The sequence below is a fragment of the Vespa mandarinia genome, chromosome 11 (genome assembly GCF_050613455.1).
Source record: "Vespa mandarinia isolate Hongniang chromosome 11, ASM5061345v1, whole genome shotgun sequence".
In the NCBI taxonomy this organism is placed as follows: Eukaryota; Metazoa; Arthropoda; class Insecta; order Hymenoptera; family Vespidae; genus Vespa; species Vespa mandarinia.
In genome coordinates, this window is record NC_140820.1 from 634,379 (window position 1) to 656,846 (window position 22,468).

At 36.5% G+C, this 22,468-nt stretch overlaps 2 protein-coding genes across 9 annotated transcripts in view; one reads left to right on the plus strand and one right to left on the minus strand.

Moving 5' to 3' along the window:
- The window catches only part of ena (ENAH actin regulator enabled), a 34,393-nt gene extending 24,209 nt beyond the window's left edge, over positions 1–10,184 (minus strand). For 3 of the 5 annotated variants that reach the window (XR_014982705.1, XM_035865366.2, XM_085660148.1), the window contains exon 1: positions 9,964–10,184. Coding sequence is in view for 4 of the 5 variants with exons in the window: in XM_035865366.2 (XP_035721259.1) it covers positions 9,964–9,968 (5 nt within the window). In the remaining variant the exon portion in view is untranslated. The remainder of the gene's footprint in view (positions 1–9,963) is intronic. The other 2 variants (XM_085660149.1, XM_035865367.2) reach the window with 1 other exon arrangement.
- A 1,345-nt stretch (positions 10,185–11,529) lies between these two features.
- Positions 11,530–22,424, plus strand: ash1 (histone-lysine N-methyltransferase ash1). 4 transcript variants are annotated; one of them, XM_035865447.2, is made up of 14 exons: positions 11,530–12,443; positions 12,700–13,066; positions 13,184–13,398; positions 13,504–13,626; positions 13,744–17,279; positions 17,379–17,711; positions 17,870–18,150; positions 18,230–18,726; positions 18,910–19,331; positions 19,418–19,744; positions 19,838–20,010; positions 20,180–20,346; positions 20,445–20,654; positions 20,741–22,424. In XM_035865447.2, exons 2-14 carry the CDS (start codon positions 12,895–12,897, stop codon positions 20,882–20,884), a joined length of 6,600 nt encoding a protein of 2,199 aa, XP_035721340.1. In that variant the 5' UTR covers positions 11,530–12,443; positions 12,700–12,894; the 3' UTR covers positions 20,885–22,424. The 4 variants fall into 4 exon arrangements, with proteins under 4 accessions (XP_035721340.1, XP_035721343.1, XP_035721344.1 ...); XM_035865450.2 differs by having other exon boundaries at positions 11,530–11,908; XM_035865451.2 differs by having other exon boundaries at positions 11,530–11,690.
- The last annotated feature ends 44 nt before the right edge of the window (positions 22,425–22,468 follow it).

Genomic DNA, 22,468 nt, shown 5'->3' on the forward strand with positions numbered 1-22,468 from the left:
ATTACATCTCACTGTCACTCGAATAATCGACGTGAACTGTGCGATCAACGAATTATTCTTATCCGCTTCTTCCGCTCGAAATCACAGATGACATTTCACGCTGCTTCGATTCGTACGATCGGACTTTTGCTTTGCGACCAGTTTTATCCGAAAAATGAGATGAAGTTCCTTTTAGGAAAAATGAACGATATCGTTTACGTTTTTTAAACGAATTTATATAAAATCGAAACACGTTCTCGCATTAGTAACCAATAATCACATTTAATAACCTTTGACTAAATCTGCACTTAACGTTCTAAACGAATTAAGATGATAGTAACGTCAACGTTGAAGCATTATTCGCGTATATTGAGGTAAAACTTTCTATTTTAATCGTGTTTCCGTTTGCCCCGATAATCGAGTTCACCTCCAGTACGAGATTCTGATCCGTTCGGTTTTGAAAATGAGAGGGAAATAAACAAAGACGACGATAAGAAGGAGAAGATGAGGACGAAGGGAAAAGGAGTGGGGGAGAGGGGGTGTAACCCTAAGCACGATAAAATTAGCTCATCGATTCACGGAAGAACTCCTGGACGGTGTTACTTTCACCGCGATTGATCGTTAAAACAAGTCTCCGTTCGGTCGCGAAACAGGAACAGGACGAGGTAGGATGTGGGTAAGATACTGCCACATCCATCACTTCCTCCTCGGTGCTGTTGCACGTAGTACACTTACTATTCGACACCAAGCTAGAAGTAGCGATAACGCGACTTCGACGTGAGGTTTGACCAACTCGACGATAGCCACGTTTAACCGACTGACGTGGAATCGATCGAGAATCGATCATGTATGACGTTTGAAAGTTCTACGATAACAAAGTCGATTTTTTTGTTTGTTTTTTAATAAGATAAATATATCCTCGATAAAGTATTTCGTTCAGACTAGTTGATGTCGTTTACAGGAGTTTATTTCTTGTTTTTTTTTTTTTTTTTTTTTTTTTTTTTTTTTTTTTTAAGATTAGACAAAATTTACGATGAAATTCTAAGGATAAGATCGTACTCGAGGGTTGGTTCTTGGAATAACCGAATCGATGAACGACGCTCGTAGCGAGAAAGAAAAATATTGGAGGACGATATAAATCGGGAACTTTAGTAGGTCGGACTTCCACGAAATAATAACTAAACCCTCTGAATTTTCTAAGAGTCGTTTATACGAAGGATCAACGACGGCGGTTTAGATTTCAATGAAAATGATGATCGTCTGTAGTTATTTATTATTGTCAGGGCAAACTCTCCTCGTCGACTATTTGCAGGAAAGCTTCCCCATTGAACCACCGAATGAATTATCGATTTAACGCTATTTTGAATTCGGCTCGCTCGAGGGAGTTTGCAATTTGAATCGTGGTTATCGGTTCTCTCACTGATAAACAATGTGATAGTTTTGATCGTAGAGTATTGTTAACGCAAAAAGATAAACGTGATATATAGTTGAAAATGTCAAGGTAACGTTTAAAACATTGATATTTACCTACATACGTGTACATTGAATCAAATAACACCTCGAGTAACATTATGTTAGACGCGATTAGAATTTTCAATGGTTACGAGAAAAGGCTCATATAAAATAGTAGGTAAGTACCTGCTGCGAGAGATCCAAACCAAATAATAATATTCTCGCGTGTCGTAAACTCACCGTTACAATTATGCAGAAGAAATTTATACGTGTTTTCCATTCTCTATGAATTGCATGAGTTCTCATAAAGAGCAATGCGTTAACGATCGGTACACTCGTTCAAATATTTCAGAGTTCTCGAATTTCTTCTCTCGAAAACTCGACGCGGGTGGTACGGATCTAAGAACGTTTCGCGTTTCCTTACGCTTTATTTTCGTATTTTTCCTATCTTACCACGACCAACGTGACGTCCTACCCTATGGAAGAACTACTACGTTGGAAAAAAATATAAAAGAAAGAACCTTACGATTTGTTTTTTCTTTTTTGTTCTTTTTCATTTCCTACCAATCATCCCTTCCCCTTCTTCTCGTCCTCTCCCTCCTCTTTTCTTTTTCGTATCGCTCGACGTTCTGCGAATAGGAACGAAATAGTTAAGAAATTCAGGTCATAACAATCATCTCCCCCAGCATTACCACGTGCTCCTTTCGGTGTTGGTGACTGTCGAGAATTAGGACGATTAATTGTTCGGGTTAATGACTGCGACGCTTCAGAAAAGAATTTAAATATCGACCTGACGGCCGCAAGATTTAATTTTATTCGAGGCTGCCCGATAAAGAATACTGAGATATTCAGGAAACATTCTACACAAATTTATCCTATCGATCCTCAATAAATGTTTCAATTACGGATCGGTGACGTCAATTTCTCATTCGTTATCGCATACATTTATATATTATCGATAACACAAATTCTCTTGAAAAATCGAGAACAACCACTTGATCTCCCGATACATTTTTTTTTTGTCTTTACCAATAATAATCTCATTTTCAAAAGGGTACTTAAAAAAAAAAAAAAAAAAAAAAAAAAAAGAGAGAAAGAGAGTGATAGAGAAAAACTGCCTTCTAATTTTCATCGAATTGTTTCCGATTAATACGTCGAAAAAGGATAGAAGAAACGTTCCGTTTCCCTTTTGTACTCTCTCACTTCCGTCGATGACGTCGATGATGTTGTATGGATAGCTAATACATCCATAGACATATATAACATACGTGTACCGTTCCGCTCTCCAACTTGACTGCATCTCGAAGCTTTCTCTATAACGAATGCAACAATGCAAAATGATGATGCGATTGTCGCACTAAACAACGCATCATTTCATTTTGCAAATGAGCCTACGCTCCTCCCCCCCCCTCTCTCTCTCTCTCTCTCTCTCACCATCCTCGAATATCAAAGATAGAAGCGATATAAGATTGTATGCACGGATCGACTGATATGTGCTTTCTTTATCTCTTTCTCTTGACATAGAGATGGCGAGAGAGAGAGAGAGAGAGAGAGAGAGAGAGAGAGAGAGAGAGAGAGAGAGAGAGAGAGAGAGAGAGAGAGAGAGAGACGGAGAAGGAAAGAGGAAACGATGAATGCATATGCATATTTATTCAGCAAGAAAGCGAGAGAGAGAAAGCACGAGGGCTATCGGTGTTAGCCCGGAGAAGCATCGAGTTACTTCCGCGAGATACCAGCTTTTCATGCTTTATGCTCTGAGAGTTACAACATCCTGCAAAGCGTAACAAACATGTGAGCGAGAGAGCGTTTGCTATTGGGAACGCCGCACGACAAATTTATATCGCCTAAGGCATTTTCCCCTATAGAACTGAGAGCACCGGTTGTATAATAATTTATTAGATTTCTCGATGCATCTTGTTCGACCTTGCACCGGCCTAACATAAATCTTTTCTCGCCTAGAGTATTCTCTTCCGTGGTCGTTCATGTATGATGACGTATGACGTATAAGTTACATTGATTTCCTAGAAAATCAACAACATTGTATCAATTAAAGAGAGATTTTTCTAAAGAAAATTTTAACCAGACATTTTAACAACGAGGTCAACGAGTTCGTTCACACCAATGGACTTTAATCTTGAAGTTAGTCCCAGGTTTAGAAGGCTAAAAAGGCTTGCGACGTTCTCTAATCTGGCTGAAGGTAGTAAGGTAGGAAAATTCCCCTCTGACAGTGGAGACGTGAGTCAGATTGTAAGAGACGACAGTCTGGGCTTATTCGGTCGCCGTTGAAACCTAGAACGGATACTCTTCAAAAGAAGGAAAGGAAGAGTATGGCTTTGTCTTTAAAGACAACCGATACAATCGCCGAAAGTAGCAACACAGTAATAGCAGCAGCAGCAGCAGCAGCAGCAGCAGCAGCATATGGTAACTGAACGGGAACATTAATTGGATAGGTAAGTCAAGCCCCGACGACACTCGAGTAGTTCTTCGTTCGTTCAACCGATGTTATGCGTCTAATATACAGGGTGTAAAAGAAATATACAGAGTTTGATCGGAGAAGAATTAATCAAAATGTATAAAGAAATTAAAGGATCGATCGAATCGAAAAATAAATCAAACGTTTATCAAGCATCTATATATTTCTTACGTCTAGTTTGTTCGACTTATTCCTATATTATACAAATGGTTACAATTTTTAAATAGCTTCTTCGAACACCCTATATATACATATACGTATATATATATACACCTTTCCCCTCGTTCCTAAACCACCCACATCCCTCTTTACCCCCTGTGAACGTACAATGTATCATCTTTTCACCGGGGGACCATGCACCGGTCTCGCGTGTCACCGGCTTCGAAATAAAGGTACGAAGCTACCAAGGACACGAGGGATGTAGAAATCTACAGGGTATCTTCTTCTTCTTCTTCTCCTCCTCTTCCTTCTTTTTATTATACTTTATCCTTTGTATACGAGACAGCTTGGACGCGGACATTGTACTATTTTAAATGTAAGCTGAGCCCTTAAAGAATTTGATAAATCTATCAACGGTTTAACTCTACGTTCAAAGATTTCTCTTGATATATTTTTCTACGTTGAACGAAGGAGTAGAGAAGAAATAGTAGGAGGAGACTCTATCAATTTCGTTGTAACTACACGACCGTCTGTATTCTCTCTGTGATCTATTTCGTTAGACGAAGAGTTGAAAGAGAGAGAGAGAGAGAGAGAGAGAGAAAGAGAGAAAGAGAGAGATAGAAATCATACTTGTCAATGCACGCTGATCTAACGTTTCCGTTTGATAGTCGACATAACTTCAACGTCTTTAACATTCCCGACGAAATTTGACGAGTATATACAGACGTTTATCCAGCCACTGGCAAAGTTCAACGAAAGAAGAACGACGCGTTTCGGTTTCCACTAACCTCGTTTTCTCAAACTCACTTCAAACTTCCTGTCGATCGGATGTCGCAAAAATATACGGAACTAAATCGAAGTCTTGACACGGGTTGGAAAGCTATGAAATCTGTACCTACTTAGTTGCTTGGCAGAAAAGACAAATCGATTTTTCTACGATATTGTTTTACGCCTCTCTCTCTCTCTCTCTCTCTCTCATATTATCATTATATTTATTAAATTTTATTTGTCCGACATTTAGAAGAAATATCAGTTATTGCAGAAAAAACGATTAAAAGAATCATATGAAAGTTAAAAAAATATATATTTTTTTGATTAATGCTAAAAAAAAAAAAAAAGAAAAAAAAAAAAAAAAAAAAAAAAAAATTAAGAAAGGATACATTTCTGATAAAATTTATTATTCTTTCTTATTCATCTTTTCTTTTTTCCGTTTTCCTTTTCTTTTTCGTTCAAGCTCTCTATCTCTTTCTTTTCAAGGTACGCAGCAATTATTGCTAACTAACTCAGAAGCGACCCCGTTTGTGCCTTTTGGCACGTACCTCTTAATTAAACTCATGAGTGAGCACGAGAAGACTCTGTTAGTGTGCATAGGAAAAAAAGAAGGCAGCTTTAGACAAGTGGAACGATTCGTAACAAAGGCATATAAGGCAATGAGAGAACGTCAACGGATCTCGTTTGAACTTAAAGAGTTTCCTCTTTCAAGAGGAAAGGTTACAAAGAGAAGGAAGGGAAATTTTTCGGCAAGAATAACGGATTTGTGTGATATAAGTGTGTGCGAAAAAGAGAGAGAGAGAGAGTTCAATCTTTACTTCAACAACAAAAGCATCTTTGTTACAAAATTCGATCCTAACGAAAAAGCTTCGCTCGATGCAATATGATAATGGCATGAACACTTCTACTTCTTTTTCTTTTACTTCTTCTTCTTCTTCTTCTTCTTCGATCGCATCATCGTTCTGCTGCGACGCTTTGCGCATCATTAACATGCGCAATCCCATTAGCATTGGAATCTTCTGTGGTTACTCCCCGTGTGCCGCAATTGGAACAATGATTATTATGCCTCGACGTTCCTTTGGAATTCAAACGTCGGGGGAGAGGGGACCGACTACTACACTATTTTATCGAGCTTTCGTTTATTTTTCATCTCTTCTTTTATTTTTTTTTTCTTTTTTTTTTTTTTTTTTTTTTTTTTATTTTTATTTTATTTTATTTATTCATTTTCCTTTTTAAGCGAGCTTTACGATAAAACAGAGACAAAGGGTGAAGTTTAACGTGTAACAATAATCGATGATGAAGACACGTATCATAGAAACCCGAAATTAAAATCAAAGGAATTCTCATAACAATAATATTTTTATTAATATCGGGAATTATTGCAATAATCTCGTTTACCTATAAATTTATTTCTCAGAGTTTGTCTCCTCTCTCGATCGTCGCGAAATGCATCTTCGAACTATTTCGCAAAGAGAGGATGGAAGCTGACGATGCAAATAACTGTGGTACATTGACCCTAACACGTTCGGAAGAGTTTGAATTTCTCGGTGAATTTGCTCCGAGTCTCCATTTTTTCTCTTTATATTATAGAACGAACTAAAAGTTTTTCCCTCCTATCCTCTCCTGTCTCTCTCTCTCTCTCTCTCTCTCTCTCTCTCTCTCTCACTTCACCCTCTCTCTTTTTATATATTTTATTTTTTCCTTTGATACAAGAATAAGGACGACACAGGAGCGACAGGAAAACGCATTGATTCGTTCCTTTATCAAACGTGGTCGTCATCGTACGGTCAACTCTATCAATCAATTCGCAAGCCTTTTGTGCCTTTCCTGCTAACGTGCTTTTGTGCAGTTTACCGAAACCAGTCGTATATATGCATATAAACTCTCGAGTTTAACGGACCGATAATAAAAATATACACGGATATGATCGTAATAAAGTCGATCACTGTGTCATAAAGATTGGTCAGAAAAAAAAAAATTAAAAGTAAAAGAAATAAGTATATAAGTATAAAAAAAATTAAATAAATAAATAAAGGCACAAAAAAAATAATGCATGCAACAGAACACATAAAATTTATCGATCATCGAACAACCTCTCTCTTTCTCTCTCTCTTTTTCTTTTCTAAAAGACCAAACGAGAATAATGACGGTAGTAGCAGTAGCAGCAATAGTATAGTGATAGTAGTAGTAGTTCTATAGAGGAGTTTGGTGGACTTAAAAGCGTGCTCTTTCTCTTTCTTTCATTCTTACTTGTCCGGTAGTTCGTAAGGCGATTATACGAAAGGAAATCGGATTTTATGGATAATTCTTGTTTCCTGCCGGTCGTAAAACTCGCAAAGCGTTTCGAGTCGAAGAAGAGAATGAAAGAAAAAGAAGATGGAGAGAGAAAGAGAGAAGAAAAAGAAGAACAGACGAAGGGGTAAAAGGCAAGGAAATATGTTCGAAGTTAAACAAGAAAAAAAAAAAAGAGAATTGTAATGATCTAAAGAGAACATCTAGTACAATCTTAGATAGGTATAATTCAGGAAAAATAATCACTTCTTTCCATTCGATTTCATTTTTGTTGACAAACATTTTTACTTAAATCCTGTAGTAGTCCCGAATAATAGGGAAATAGCAAAGTCGTTCAAGTTCTATGCAACGAGCAAAAAGCGCATACAGAAGGCGCACACATGCGAGAAGCTTTGCTCGAGTGAACGCGCAGATGCGTCATCTTTCGCGTTACATGTGACTTCCAGGTGCACGCTCGTTAGACTCTCTCTCTCTCTCTCTCTCTCTCTTTCTCTCTGTCTCTCACACACACTGTAAGTTCCCGATGACGAAGAGAAATATCCTAGTGAAATTAGGAAGAAAATATCGATCGAGCTCGCCCTTCTTTGCCACGTACACGAAACTCAAGAGATTCGAAATGCCCCCTCCCTCCCGCCTCACGCACACAAACACATATATGCTTTTCGATGACTCACTCATTCGATCGATAACGTTTATCGTTGTAATAATAATATATAAATAAAAAAATATCATTTTCTTATCGAGCAATGAAATACCTTTCTCGATTCTACGAACGTATAATAAAGAGATAATATCGTCGACTAATCGCATTGTAATTCGTAATGATCCATGAAATCATCATCCGTGATCCGTTGTCCTCTCCCATCCCCACCACTCCTCATTATGGGTCTTTATCGCGGACTTCCAATCGCGATTTTTCTTCCGTCGTTCCTTTTTCTAACGACAAAAGTGGGTCATAAAGTATTTCCCTGTATTCTTCGAGGAACGCAACGTAACAACAATCGCAAATATACGAAACTGATTAGCGAGTAGTAATAAAGCTAGAATCGACTAAAGGGAAGAAGCCTTTAAGATCTCTCGATTAACTCGTCTCTTTTATTACGCTGTATTATGATTTGTTTTCAATTAGAAATTCGTATGTAATTTTAATTTTATTAATTTTATTTATAAAATCAATCGTATAAATTATAATTATCATCGATCTATTCGATATTTCTGGTAAACGTAAATACGATTATTTATTGGATTTCTTTCTCGTATAGAAGAATTATAATGTTACCGAGAGGAAGGGATCATTTTTTAAAGCAGCCGGTCCAGGATACGCGCGCATATTATAGTCCTCCCGAGCGAATGCGAGAGAAAGAGAAAGAGAGAGAGAGAGAGAGAAAGAAAGAGAGAGAGAGAGAGAGAGAGAGAGAGAGAGAGAAAGAGACAAAGAGAGACAAAGAGAGAGACAGAGAGAGAGAGAGTCCCACGAAAAGTCATCGCACTCGCCTTGACATCGATCGCATTTTAAAGCCACCACGTCGTACGTGCGTAGTATCGCGAAATCTCCATACAAGAAACCTTCTCATTGGAGAAACACAGAAAGAGAAAGAGAAACAGTAAGAGAAGAAGAAGGAGCTGGCGAACTTGGAAAAAGGAAGGACGATGCAAGGATGTCGAGTGAAAGAGAAAAAGAGATATATATATATATATATAAAGAAAGAGAGGGAGATGGAAGAGGACACGTCGAAGGGCGAGGACGCAAAGAAGGGCAGGAAAGCAGCTGGTGGCGTTGCTTGCTTTCACGATGCACGATGCCGCGGATGATGCTCGATCGAAATGCTCTGTCAAAAATCGTTACTTGGCCCCCTCCCCTCCCGGCTGCACCACCTACAATATCTTTCTCTTTCTCCTTTTTTTCTTCCCCTCCTTTCGGCAACCTTCCTCGCCCTTTTCTATTATATTCCCTATCTTTCTCTTTCTCGTATATGTACACACGCTCCTGTCGTCCATCTCTCTCTCTCACTCCTCTCTCTCCTCTCTCTCTCTCTCTCTCTCTCTCTCTCTCTCTCTCTCTCTCTCTCTCTCTCTCTCTCTCTGTGCAATTCCATCTCCTGTCGAGAGAAAAAAAACTTGCACGTTCTCAAGCAGAAGGAAGTCTTTTAACTCTGTTAGATTCTACAAGAATTTTAAAGAGTTAGCGAGGGAGAAGCTAAAAAGAGAGAGAGAGAGAGAGAGAAAGAAATGGAAAGAATCCTTTTTGCGAGCGTCGTGACGGGGGATTGCCAGGATGATCGGGTGGAAGAGAGGGTCAAGGGCCGTAAACAGTCCGTTAGGCCCCCATGTAAGGCCTTGGAAGGGGAGAATAAGCGAAGAGGTAAAGCAGAGAAATAAAGTGTATGAAAGAAAGAGAGAGAGAGAGAGAGAGAGAGAAAAAGAGAGAGAAAGAGAGAGGGAGAGTGAACGAGCGAATCAGAAAGAGAGAGAAAGAGAGAGAGAGAGATTTGAATAAAAACAAACGAGCGTAGCGAGAGTGAGAAAGAAAAAAATATGTAGGGACAAAATAATAAGAGAGAGAGAAAGAGAGAGAGAGAGAGAGAGAGAGAGAGAGAGAGATAAAAAGAAAAAGAAATAAATCCAACAGCTTTGAATTGACTTAACTGATCTCAACACTTTCGAAAAGATATGTATTACTCCTCGTCGTTGTCGTCGTCGTCGTCATCGTCGTCGTCGTCGTCGTCGTTGTCGTCGTCGTCGTCGTCATTATCGTCGACGTCGTCGTAAGTTAGTCTCGAATTATGTGTATTCGATAATGCCGTGTATGTTCATTAGTAAAAAAAGCTCTTACTTACTTCATATTTGCTTGGCCGGGAAGCGTGTGCTATGCCCTCGTGCAAGCGTTATTCCTGCTTCTACAAAGTATATCACCGATCCCATGAAAACACGCGAGATTCGGACAAGACTTTCGGTAGTTCGACATAAATAACGCGCGGCACTAACACCACCGTGACACCCTGCTACTGCACATCTGGCCGGCCATATTGCCGACTCTCGAGATTCGTTACTCCTACCACCACCGCCTTCGTCGTTTCGTCTTGGTGCGCGGGCGCCATCATAGATAGGGAAACTAACCTCGTACGTTCGCTCGACCTAATCCGCCAACCAGATGGCGTCTTTCACGATTCGCTTTGTCATTGGTCATTTCCCATTAATCGGATTTCTTTGAATTCTTATTCGCTGATTGAATGTCATATCTCTCTCTCTCTCTCTTTTTCTGTCTCTTCGATACGATACGATTAAATATTAATTATTGAATGATCTAACTTGCGATTTTAATTTCTTTTTTAATTTTCTTTTTTTGCACTCTTTGTAATGAGTCATTTGACAATGTCTCATATCTTTGTATATTGTATATATATACATATATATACATGTGTGTATATATATATACAATTTGATATCTTTATGTTATTTATTCATATTAAGCTCTCTCCTTTACCGGTGAACGACAGGAAATAGCTTTCAACGCTCGTGTAATAGGAGTTATAACTAAAGAACTTTTGAGCATATTCGGCGAGTTTTGCGATTATGCTTTATATCGGAGTTTCCTGCGTGTAGAGATTTACAAAGTTAATTAGTAATGCTCTAATTAATCACGTTTCATACACGCTCCTTCGACCGAAAGTGCACCGACCGTGATTTTGTCCTGGCTTATCTGAAAAAATGAAGGAAAAAAAAAAAAAAAAGAAAAGCAAACGGCTACTAAAAATACGACGTAAAAGAGATCATTTGTATATATGAGCGACATTTAAGATATTACCTTCACACACACACACATATATATATATATATATGTGTATATATGCACATATAAATTTATTAATAAGATTTATTAATTAAAAAATTTACAAAGGGACTTGCATTCACATTTCTCTCTCTTTAGTTGGTTATTTCTAGCCAATTTGTATACCGCATAGAAATAAATCTTTCTAATCCTTACCTTTTCGTAGTTACGCCCTCCTTCCTATTATAATACGTTTGTAGAAAACGGTAGGATTAAGTTAACGTATTACGTTTTTACAATTTTCGAGTTGTGACCATGTAAGAATTGAGAATGACAAACGATTAACGATAATAATTCCTTGAGTGAAAGTATCTTGAAACTTTGTATTTTTAATAAAAGTTTAGGGGAAAAAAAAAAAGAAAAAGAAATAAAATATATAAGGATACAATATAAGGATATTATATATATGAATATAAATATATGAATATGAAGAATAAAATTAATATAAAGATAAATGAAAAGTTGTAGAGAGGTCGCGTAGGATCGACCAATGAGGGATAACTTTTCCCGAGAGAACTTGAAATTACGAGGCGCAAAAATTGGAGAAAGAGAGAAAAAGAAGAAGGAAAGAAAAAAGTATGAGACAGTAATGTTTTACTTTCTCGTTGGTCATAGTTGGAGACCAGTCGAAAAAAGAAGTGGATGATTCTGTATTACCGATGTTATCGATGGCATCAAATGAAAGGATAGTTTCGTTATTTGCCGTGACGAGGGGTCAGCGACGCACCGTACAAGGTACGCGATACGCGCCGTGTATTCGATTATTTCAGAAAAAATATATGTATTTCGAGAAGAGGGAAGAATCCAGGATCGGTGAAGTGATCGGTACAAGTGACAGGATCTTCGAAGGATCATTCGAATGAGTAAATTTCTACGCGAGAACGCGAAATAGCGGGAATCTTGGCGGATTAAATCAGCGGGTGGACGTCTCTCTTGGATATAAACGCCATTTTGTGAGCACGCATCGCGACGTAAACATCAAAACTTTCTAATCGTGTTTATCGCTAACGACAAGAGAATTTTTTATTGATCGAACGAAATAATATAATACGATAGATGTGCGATCGTTTCGGACCGTTGACTCTAACGAGGGTTTACCCATATTTCTTCCTTCCTTAGAGACGTTTCGCGCCAAATCCGGCACAACGCACCTGGCGCAACATCCAACAAACAGCTGTCCGTATTCTTGCCGATTTTTCGGATATTCACGATCGGTCGTCGATTTTTATCGTTTAAAGGACGCTCATACGGCCAAGTAGATCATCTCCCTGGGATCCATTTAATATCCCTAACGTTCGATCACCGATTAATTTCGATCTGTCCCATAACCGTTCTCATAATGCGCCTTATGTTTTTCACTTCGATCACATTAAAACGAATTCGTTTATCGTTTACCTTCATCGTCAATTACCTTTGGTCATGAGTTCCGATGAAAAATGGCATAAACGAATCTTACTTTTGTATCATCGTTTGGACTCTCATGGAATTGTAATTATTTCAGAATTATTATAAATGCGTTTGCCCGTGATTATGAATATGTGTGATCTATTTATTCAAGTGTTGAAAAATTTCACGTAAGAACAACGACGAAGGGGAATAACAACTGTGTCTTATTATTTGCTTATATCAAATATTTGTGAAAAGTTGTGTGTTTATGGATAATCTTGCCCGTATAAACAGTGGTGGAACAATCGTGCGGTCAATGTTTACTTTTGTATTTATAATCGATGTGTTTGACTTTCAGTATTCCTCTTCCCAGTGCATCCTTGAAAAAAGAAACGTATCGACATGTAGAAAAGAATTCTATAAGATATTCCTCGAGCGAACGTCTATTATTTAAAAAATCGAAAATGTGATACTAACCGGGCTTAATGGTCGAAGCAAAACATAAGGAATGGTATTCTATTCTATTCTCCCTGGATGTCAGATAAGCTGAAAAATGTCTGGTGATTCAGGATGGAGTGCTGTTATCCATCATCCTTCAGAATTAGAATTACAGAATTGGAATTGGGAAGAAAACGATGGAGAACAGGAAAGAGAACTTCCTTCGACAGTTGATATGGATGCGATAAAAGGTGGAGGTAGCTGGGATCCTGCTAATGGAGCTAATGGTACTACAACGAAATCATATCGTTTCATTTTTATAAACTTTGATAAATTGAATAAATCATTGATGTTAGAAATCTTATCGTATGCTTTTTTTTTTTTTTTTGTTTTTTTTTTCTTAGGAACTGACTCGATTGATTCTGAAGAAGATTCTGATTCCGACGAGGAAAGTTCTGGGGGAACCGAGGGTAGCTGTTCTTATTCAGATTCAAATTCAGAATCCGACGACGAAAGTAGCGGGGAGGAGGAGGAAGGAGAAGACACAGGATCTAATTCAGATTGTACATCTGAACATAGCGAGCAAACATTTTCAATTCAAGAGACAAATTTTGAATCGGTACGCGATCTGAAAGAATATAGAAGATATAAATTGACGAGCTAATAACTATTAAATCAGATCTATTTTTATTATTATATCGTATGAGAAACATTTATTTTGTAGGGAGCGCTTAAACTAAAGATCACCATGAAGGGTCCAAAAAAGGAAGATATTGATAAAAGTAAATATGATAAAAATCGAAGAAATATGACAAAAAAGATCAAAGCGACGAGTCGTGGAGTAAAAGTAAGTGTTTTTTATAACACTCAAATTATACACACACACATATATATATATATATATATATATATATATAGACACGCACATATTTATTCTTATTATACCATTAATCTGTACGATTAGTCTTCAGAATGTAGCAGCGATGACTCCGATTCATCGGCAAGTCAGAATTTCCAACACACGCAACAAGCGATCATTCAACAATCGCAGCAACAACAACAACAACAGCAGCAGCAGCAGCAGCAACAACAGCAGCAGCAGCAACAGCAGCAACAGCAGCAGCATCAGCATCAGCCGCTTCAAGAAATAAACCAAGAAGACTTGGCAGCTATTCTACCGGATCAAGAACACGAGGATGCGCCGTTTGATGGATTTGAGGACTCGGAAAGTGGTCGTTTAGTATCGAAAGCTATCGAACGTATGTCGTTAGGAGCGGATTCGGACACTAGTGAAAATGGTGATCAAAATCCTATACCTGTATATAGTTCTTCGCTTTTACAACAATTCGTCGAAAAGACGGCGCTTTTGTCGGAGCCTCGAAAGAGACGTAGTAAATTGGGAAAGAAACTCAACGATACCGAATATCCGTGCGTATCAAACGTTTCACCGGATTCAGGCATTCAATCTGTAGATAATAGTCCTTTGCATTTAGCAATTAGTCCAGTTAGCCCGCCAGTTCCCACGCAATCACCTGTACAGCCTATTGTTCCAAAACCAGCTGTTAATGTGGATAGGGTTTTGTATCCGCCTAAGAGAAAACCAGGTAGACCGGCTAAGGCCGTATCGACCCAACCCCGTGGCCCGGGAAGGCCCAGATTAAAGCCAGAACTTACTGAGAAAATAGAAAAAGTTGAGAAACATGAAAGAAAAGTTACGCAGGCGCAGCAAAAGGTCGTCAAGAAAGAAGTTACTCCAGGTAAGAGAGGAAAGGTGAAAACCTTGGCAAAATCAACGACAGCTCAACAAGATGCGTCTGTAATTAAAAGAGTTAAAGATAAGAAGCCTTTCCAAAATAAACGGTCTAGTACAGTGAAAGTTTTACAAGAGAAAGCTAGTAAGAAAAATGAAAAAGCATCACCGGCTAGAGTTAAGTGCCTAAGCAGAACGGTAGCGAATAAAGCTATGCGAGAAACGACACAATGTGATAGCAAAGTTTGTAAAAAATTAAAACAAGAGAAACCTAATGTATCTAATAAAGGCATGATGCCGGTAACGACGCGTCAGAAACAGTCTTCTTGTGAGCGTAATGCAAGTGAACAAAAAACTTTGCATCCCAATAAAAGAAGCTCGAAGGAAAATAGAAATAACGTTTCAAGTACGACAAGAAAGCAAAGCCCGTTGAAGAAATCCGTTCCGCAAACTACGCGGCGCGTTTTAAAAGAAAACAAATGTAATAAAAAGAATAATTCAACGTTTGAAACAAATGGCGTAAGCGTCCAAACGTTAATATCCTTACCTATCGGTGAAGTATTAAAGACGGAAAATGTAGAAAATGTATCTAATAAGTGTGACAAGGCGACGCAACCGATACATACTCATTGTCATAAGCACCATCATCACAAACATCGTCGGCGATTGTTAATGCCACCGAAAAATCCAATTCGTATTGACCCGTGTATCATACAGGAATTAGAAAAGCTAATCGAAGAGTTTACTAGATCTTGTAGTTTAGGCAGAAATAATAATAATTCTAATCATACGGAGTTACCACAAATTTTTCGAGTAAAAAAGCTCACAAAGAAGAGGAAAGGTGATGTCAGTTCGAACGACGATCAAAAGTTAAAAAGACGCTTAAAGAAGGAAAAGGTACTTTTGAGCTCAGATTCAAAAAGCAATACAAACACGAGTACAAATTCTAATCCAAATGAACAAAGATTGCCGTTGAAAAAAAGGCATTATCATGTGTCTAGTCCGCATAGCTCCCAGAGTTCAAATGCTAGTTGTACCGATACCAATCCGAATGAATCTAATTCGACTGAAAGCCATATAGAGGAAGCAATTGAAGCTACGATAAATAGGTATGGCGGCAGTTCAGCGTCTTCTGTTCATGAGGAAAACGTCGTAATAACACCCAAAAAGAGACTTAGAGATAATGAAAATGCAGTACCTGAAAAACAAGGAAACAATTCTGGTGAATCTTTAGAGGATAAACCATTAAATCAATTGGAAGTACAACCTCGAAGAAAGAAGAAAATTGTAAAAGATCTTAGGGTTACGGTTACGAAGTTGTCATCCGAAAGTCACGGATTATTAACGGAGAAAGTTGATAAATCTGAGAAATCTACGAATGAGAAAAATTTGAAGAATCATGTAGATAAATCAATCAAGTCGGACAAAGTAGTTGCAGAAAAGGTCGTAAAGGTTGATAAAAATCAAGCGGATAAAGTGGAAAAAATTGATTCGTCGATTGATGAAAATGATCATTTAGAAAAACACATAAAAGTCGATGCAGAGGAAAATATAACGGAGAATAGTAACGTGCAAGAGGCTGGGCTTGAGAAAAAGATTAAACAAGATAACGTATTAAATGTTCCAAATCCAGTTAATTCTTCTGCAGCGTTACTTCTTACCAAGAAAAAAATGCGAAGGCGTAAGACTATCAATCGTACGGGCTTTCCGACATTAAAGAAAAAGAAAAAGAAAATATTTACCGCAACTGATACGACTGTAATGAAAAAGGGAACTATTATACCCGGAACTAATGCAATGCCTAAAGATCAAGATTCCATGGAAGGAGATATAAAAGAAAGTAAGCTGGATAGCAAAGTGGTACCCCTGTCAAACGACAAAATTTCGGATGATGTTACAATTGAAGATGACATCAAAGTCAAAAACGGAAATAATGCTAAATCACAGAGTCACGTAGACGTTAAAGATTTTGAGGATTCTAATTCGGGACGTAATATAACATCTAGTCATAGTGGTTCCGATGAAATATTGGACTCTTGTCCAGGACAATTGAGAGTACGTAAAGATCTCGTTGAATCCGATAGTAGTACTCCTTCCGATAAGATATATCCGGTTAAGTTTGAAAAACTTCAAGATTGTAGAATTTACGATGAAAATGCGTCGTTAGAAGAATCTCTTGAAAGATATACTCAAAATCAAAGAATAGCCGAACTTAATGAAGAAAATTTAAAAAAGTTAGAACGTGCAAATGCTCATAATAATGTGAAAATGGAGCTATCGGCTTGTTTTAATAATAATCATAAGAAGAGAAGAGGATCAGCCAGTCCGTGTAATTTAACATTGAGAAATGCAAAACGCTTACGAGGTGCTGGCTATGATACGGAAAGCGATGTTCTTCCTGGCAGTGATGTAACTAGCGATGAGCATGAAACTGGGAAACAATCAAGTATACCACACACTAGGAAGAAACAATCTAGGTGGAAAAAACGCTATTTACAAGCAGGTCTTTTTTCCGAATACAATAAGGAAGATGATTCCAAGAAAATCTCAGCTACCGAATCTAATTCTGGGAAGAATAAATTATTGTGTGATACAAATGATCATTCATCCGCTTTATTACCTGCTTCGTATCAATGTGGTAAACTTTTACGTCAACGAAAAATGCCATTTCAATTGCCATACGATTTGTGGTGGTTACATACTCATTCGAGATTACCAGGTAGAGATCTAGTGCCATCTTGGAATTACAAGTAAGTGGAATTTAGATAGCCTATGGACTATTCATTTTTTTTATGTTTTATAATATATATATATATATATATGTATATATATGATGCATTGGATTGTAGGAAAATTAGAACAAACGTTTATTATGATGTCAAACCAACAACTTTATACGAGGCACAGGCCTGTGAATGTAAACCAGAAAGTGGTTGTGGTGATGATTGCATTAATCGTATGGTATTCAGCGAATGTTCCCCGCAATTCTGTCCTTGTGGTGAGAAATGTGAAAATCAAAGAATTCAAAAACATGATTGGGCACCAGGACTGCAGAGGTTTATGACAGAAGACAAAGGTTGGGGTGTAAGAACCCAACAGTCCATTAAATCAGGAGATTTTATTTTAGAATATGTAGGTGAAGTTGTTTCGGAACGAGAATTTAAATCCAGGATGGCAACTAGGTATTCTATCTTTTCTCTTTTTCTTTTTTTTTTTTTTTATTTTTCTTTTTTTTTTTTTTTCTTTTTTTGGGCACTTTTCAAACCTTACAGCCTTGTTTTAATGTTAAAATAAAAAAAGATAAAAAAAGATAATTTTTTTTGGCTCATTCTTCATTTAGATACGCCAATGATACGCATCATTATTGTTTACATTTGGACGGAGGTTTGGTAATTGACGGTCATCGTATGGGTGGCGATGGGAGGTTTGTTAATCATTCGTGTGAACCTAATTGCGAAATGCAAAAGTGGAGTGTACATGGACTACCGCGAATGGCTTTATTTGCGTCCAGAGATATAAACCCTGGGGAAGAACTAACGTATGATTACAATTTTGCTCTCTTTAATCCATCGGAAGGCCAGCAATGTAGATGCGGTAGTAGCGCGTGCAGAGGAGTTATAGGTATATAATATATGACATTTGTCGAGATGAAAACGACTACTATATTTTTATGCCAATATTTTATTTTCGATTTTATCAGGTGGAAAAAGTCAAAGGGTGCCAAGAACTATTACCTCGATTCCTTCTCAAATAGAATCTACAGAAAGAAGATCAGTGGGTAGGCCACGTAAAAATGTTCGTAAATCCAACACGGTGCAATCCACTAATTCTAAAGGAATTTGCAAATCGCGCAAAGTAGGCGATTCTAGTCTCGTTAATGCACCTATGCTGAAACCAATGTCGCACCAACAACGTTGTTTCGCCCAGCAACATCATTGCTTCCTATTAAGAAACTTAGAGAAAGTAAGACGACTTAAATCTTCGATTAATCAAGTGCAAGTACAAAATGGTAAAACAAAATGTAGTAGTACGCATAATATTAAGGAAAAAAGTTCTGGCGATTCAAAGACGCAATCGGACGCATTCTTTTCTCAATTAACGGCATTAACGAATACTAATGCAAGAACCGTACGTACACGAAGACTTGCACAAGCGCAGGATGATCCAGAAGTGCATAAGACTGCCAAATTAGCTAAGGTTCATACACTTTTTATACATTAAAACCCACGTACAAACCAATCACATTTATCTACAATTTGTACATTCTTTTTTGTTTTTTTTTTTCTTTTTTTTCTTTTTTTCTTTTTTTCTTATTAAAATTTTTTTTTTATTTTTTTTTTTTTTTTTTTTTTATTTTTGTTCCTTTCTTTTTTTTTTTAGGTGCTAAAAGATTTATACTCTATAGTAGCAAACGCTAATGATGAAAATGGCCAATTATTGTGCACACCATTTGTGAATTTACCTGCTAAAAGAAAATTACCTGATTATTACGAAAAAATACCAGATCCTATAGATTTGAGTACTATAGATCAATGTATTGGCACTGGCCATTATAAAACTGCAGAACAATTTGATCAAGATATGATCAGACTTTTTGATAACAATGTCAGGTTCTTTGGCAGAACATCCGAAGTTGGAATAGCGGCCGCAAGACTTAGAAAATTATATTTGGGAAGTAAACCTGATTTTGTAGAAGCTATTACGGAAGCAACGGGCTCACCTCCGTCTCAAGGATTCTTACCTCCGCGAGGATCTACCGCTGGAGAAGAAGATGTTATCAGATGTATATGTGGATTGCATAGGTAATCAAAGACAAATGGTTCGAACGATCTAATCATTTTCAGTATTTATTCTTCTTTTAATGTAATACAAATTTATCTTTATTCAGGGACGAGGGCCTAATGATTCAATGCGAACGTTGTCTCGTATGGCAACACTGTGATTGTGTCAAAGCTGATACAAGCATTGAATCTTATTTGTGCGAAAGATGTCAGCCAAGACCGGTTGATCTAGAGATACCATTGGAAGGTGAGGAAGAAGAAGAAGGCAAGAAACATTATGTAACCTTATTGCGAGGAGATCTACAACTTAGACAAGGAGATACGGTATATGTATTAAGAGATACACCTGAAAAGCATACATATAAAACTATTCAAAAGCCTGATTACGAACAGATGGATATTTTTAGAATCGAACGACTTTGGAAAAATACCGAGTAGGTTTTTGTTGAATGTGAGAAGAAAAAGAAAAAACGAGCCATACGAAATATTACGTTTTGTTTATAAAATAATATTATATTATCTTACAGGGGAGAAAGATTTGTCTTTGGTCATCATTATTTAAGACCTCATGAAACTTATCATGAGCCAACTCGAAAGTTTTATGAAAATGAAGTAGTATGCGCTCCGTTGTACGAAGCAGTTCCATGTGACCTTGTTGCCGAACGTTGTTGGGTCCTTGATCCGCATACTTATTGCAAAGGTATTACAATTAATTGCACGATATCAATGACGGATATAATACAGATATATACTTTACTATATTGTGTATATGCGAATTATTTTTTTTTTCTTTTTACTTTTTTATTTATTTATTATTTTTTTTTTTTCGTTCTATCCCATTTTATTTTAATATTTTATAACGAACATAGGCCGACCAGTTGGGTCTACACCAGAGCATACTTATGTTTGTGAGTATCGCGTTGATCGCGCTGCACGTCTTTTTACAAAAGTTGCCAGAGCCAGACATCAGGTGTGCACGAAACCTTATGCATTTGAAACATTTTCGCAACGGATTAAACATTATCGCACATACTTGGTAAATCAGTAATATTTAATAGCATTAAAATTCATTAATCAAAGTTAAACGATACGTCGGAAGAATCACTGAAAATCTAATATTATAATTGTTTCTAGCCTCACAGTCTTGATGGTATTAACGTTGGTACTAAAATTAATAAAGATAAGAAAAAGAATAATCAAGATGCAGATAGTAGTCATAATCAGAAAACGGAGTCAACTGAAAATACAAAAGTAAATAGTAAAGATAAAGCGTCTAATAGCAGGACTAGACGGAGATCGAGTGAAATTTTAACTATTACGCCAACTGTTACATCTTATGCTCAGGTAAATCAGTCGGGGTAACAGGTTGTAATTTCTATTCTTTTGAACTTTCATAAAATTGACTCTGTAAAAATAAAAATTTTTTACAGAGGGAAGAACAGAGAAAGAGACTGAATAGTATTCTGATTAATTTGTTGCAAAAAATGCCAAACAAGAAAGATCCATTGGATTTATCCTTCCTTCTGGAAAGGAACAGACGAAATCGTAAAAGACCAATCGGACTCAATCCGTGACATTGGATAATACAACAACAATAATATTGTGTTATGTGTAGGTAACAAACTTTTACTACGATTGGGGTAGATAAACAGGCTAATCAGTAGATAACTCGGAACAGCAATACGTAAATGTACTATTTTGTCCTTCTCTTAAAGAAAATGTTGAAAAAGCGTTTCCTTTTTCATACAACCCGTCCATTCATATAATCTGTATTGGAAACGTAGCCATGCATTACATTTCCTCGATAAATTACATGAATTAAGATGTTTTTATATATTGTTTTCGTGTGTATAAAAAAAAAAAAAAGAAAAAAAAAGAAAAAGAAAAAAAAAGAAAAAAAAACTATAGAAAATTTACCTTGCTCGGAAATTTTCTACAGTTTTTCTCGTATTTTTATGTGAAGGACTGTATTTTCACTGACACTTTCGAATCTTTGTATAGTACTTTTTTATGAGAACTTATTTGAAGATACGTAATTGTAATGAAAAATTGGCTTTAATTTTGCCAATAAAATGTGGCATAATATCCTGGCATACTGATACACGAATATCAGGTCTGATTCGAGTTTCAGTGAAAAAATAGTCGCTAATTATTTATAAAAAATAAAATCCCAAATAGTATATCGGATACAGTTTGTAACTGTCTTGACTTACTAATGGTGATTTTCATATAAATAAAAACTATCTAAAGATCTACGATTTCAAATGCATATAAAGCAAAAGAAACGTTATTCTCTATCTGGGTGTAGCAGGCTACTTTAATATTGAAAAATTGTATAGAATCATTTGTAAATCCTTTCATAGTTGATGTAGTTAAATGTACAAATAATGAATTACACAAAGAAAGAGATCATACGAAGGAACAAATGAAAATAATGAACATGTAGATTAATAGAAGGAAAAGAAGAGAGAGAACGTGTGACAATTTATTGCACAAAAGTAATATTATATTTTTCATAAAACCCAGTGTCATTTGAATTAAGTGTATAGTAGGTTTTTCAATTAATAGAACAAGTTTGACTAATGTATTTAATTTATCTATATGAGTTATTAAAACTCAAGAGTGTTTAAACATTGCTATGAATTGAATTGTAAATAGATATATATACATATATATATATATATATATATATATATATATAAATATATATATATATATATACACACACATATACACATAATATATATACATTTAGATATATACATACGAGGTGTATTGTGAGAGCACATTCACGACACGCACGCGCGTGCGTGCGCGCACCACACACACACACACACACACACACAACAAATATGTGACATCAGCTGCTGCATGCACACAAACACAATTTACTATTTATTGCTGCATTAAAAAGTATGGTAATCATGTTATATTAATGTATTTAATATGCATATGCACTTAATATGCGTAAGATTTATTTTATATTTTAATTGTAGCGTATTACCTGATATATTTCTATTTTCATTAAATTAATTATTTCATCTAAGCTGACGTAAGGCGAAAGTATTTGGTGCGAATTGTGTGCATTTCTTAAAATATATATATATATATTAAATATAATTAAATATATATATATATATATATATATATATATATAT

Excerpts from the sequence above, each read along its gene's own strand:
- ash1 (XM_035865446.2), top strand. The coding sequence starts at position 12,895 with ATGTCTGGTGATTCAGGATGGAGTGCTGTTATCCATCATCCTTCAGAA. Across the intron at positions 17,712-17,869 it reads AAATCCAGGATGGCAACTAG|ATACGCCAATGATACGCATC; the intron begins GTATTCTATCTT and ends TTCTTCATTTAG. Across the intron at positions 20,655-20,740 it reads CTGTTACATCTTATGCTCAG|AGGGAAGAACAGAGAAAGAG; the intron begins GTAAATCAGTCG and ends AATTTTTTACAG.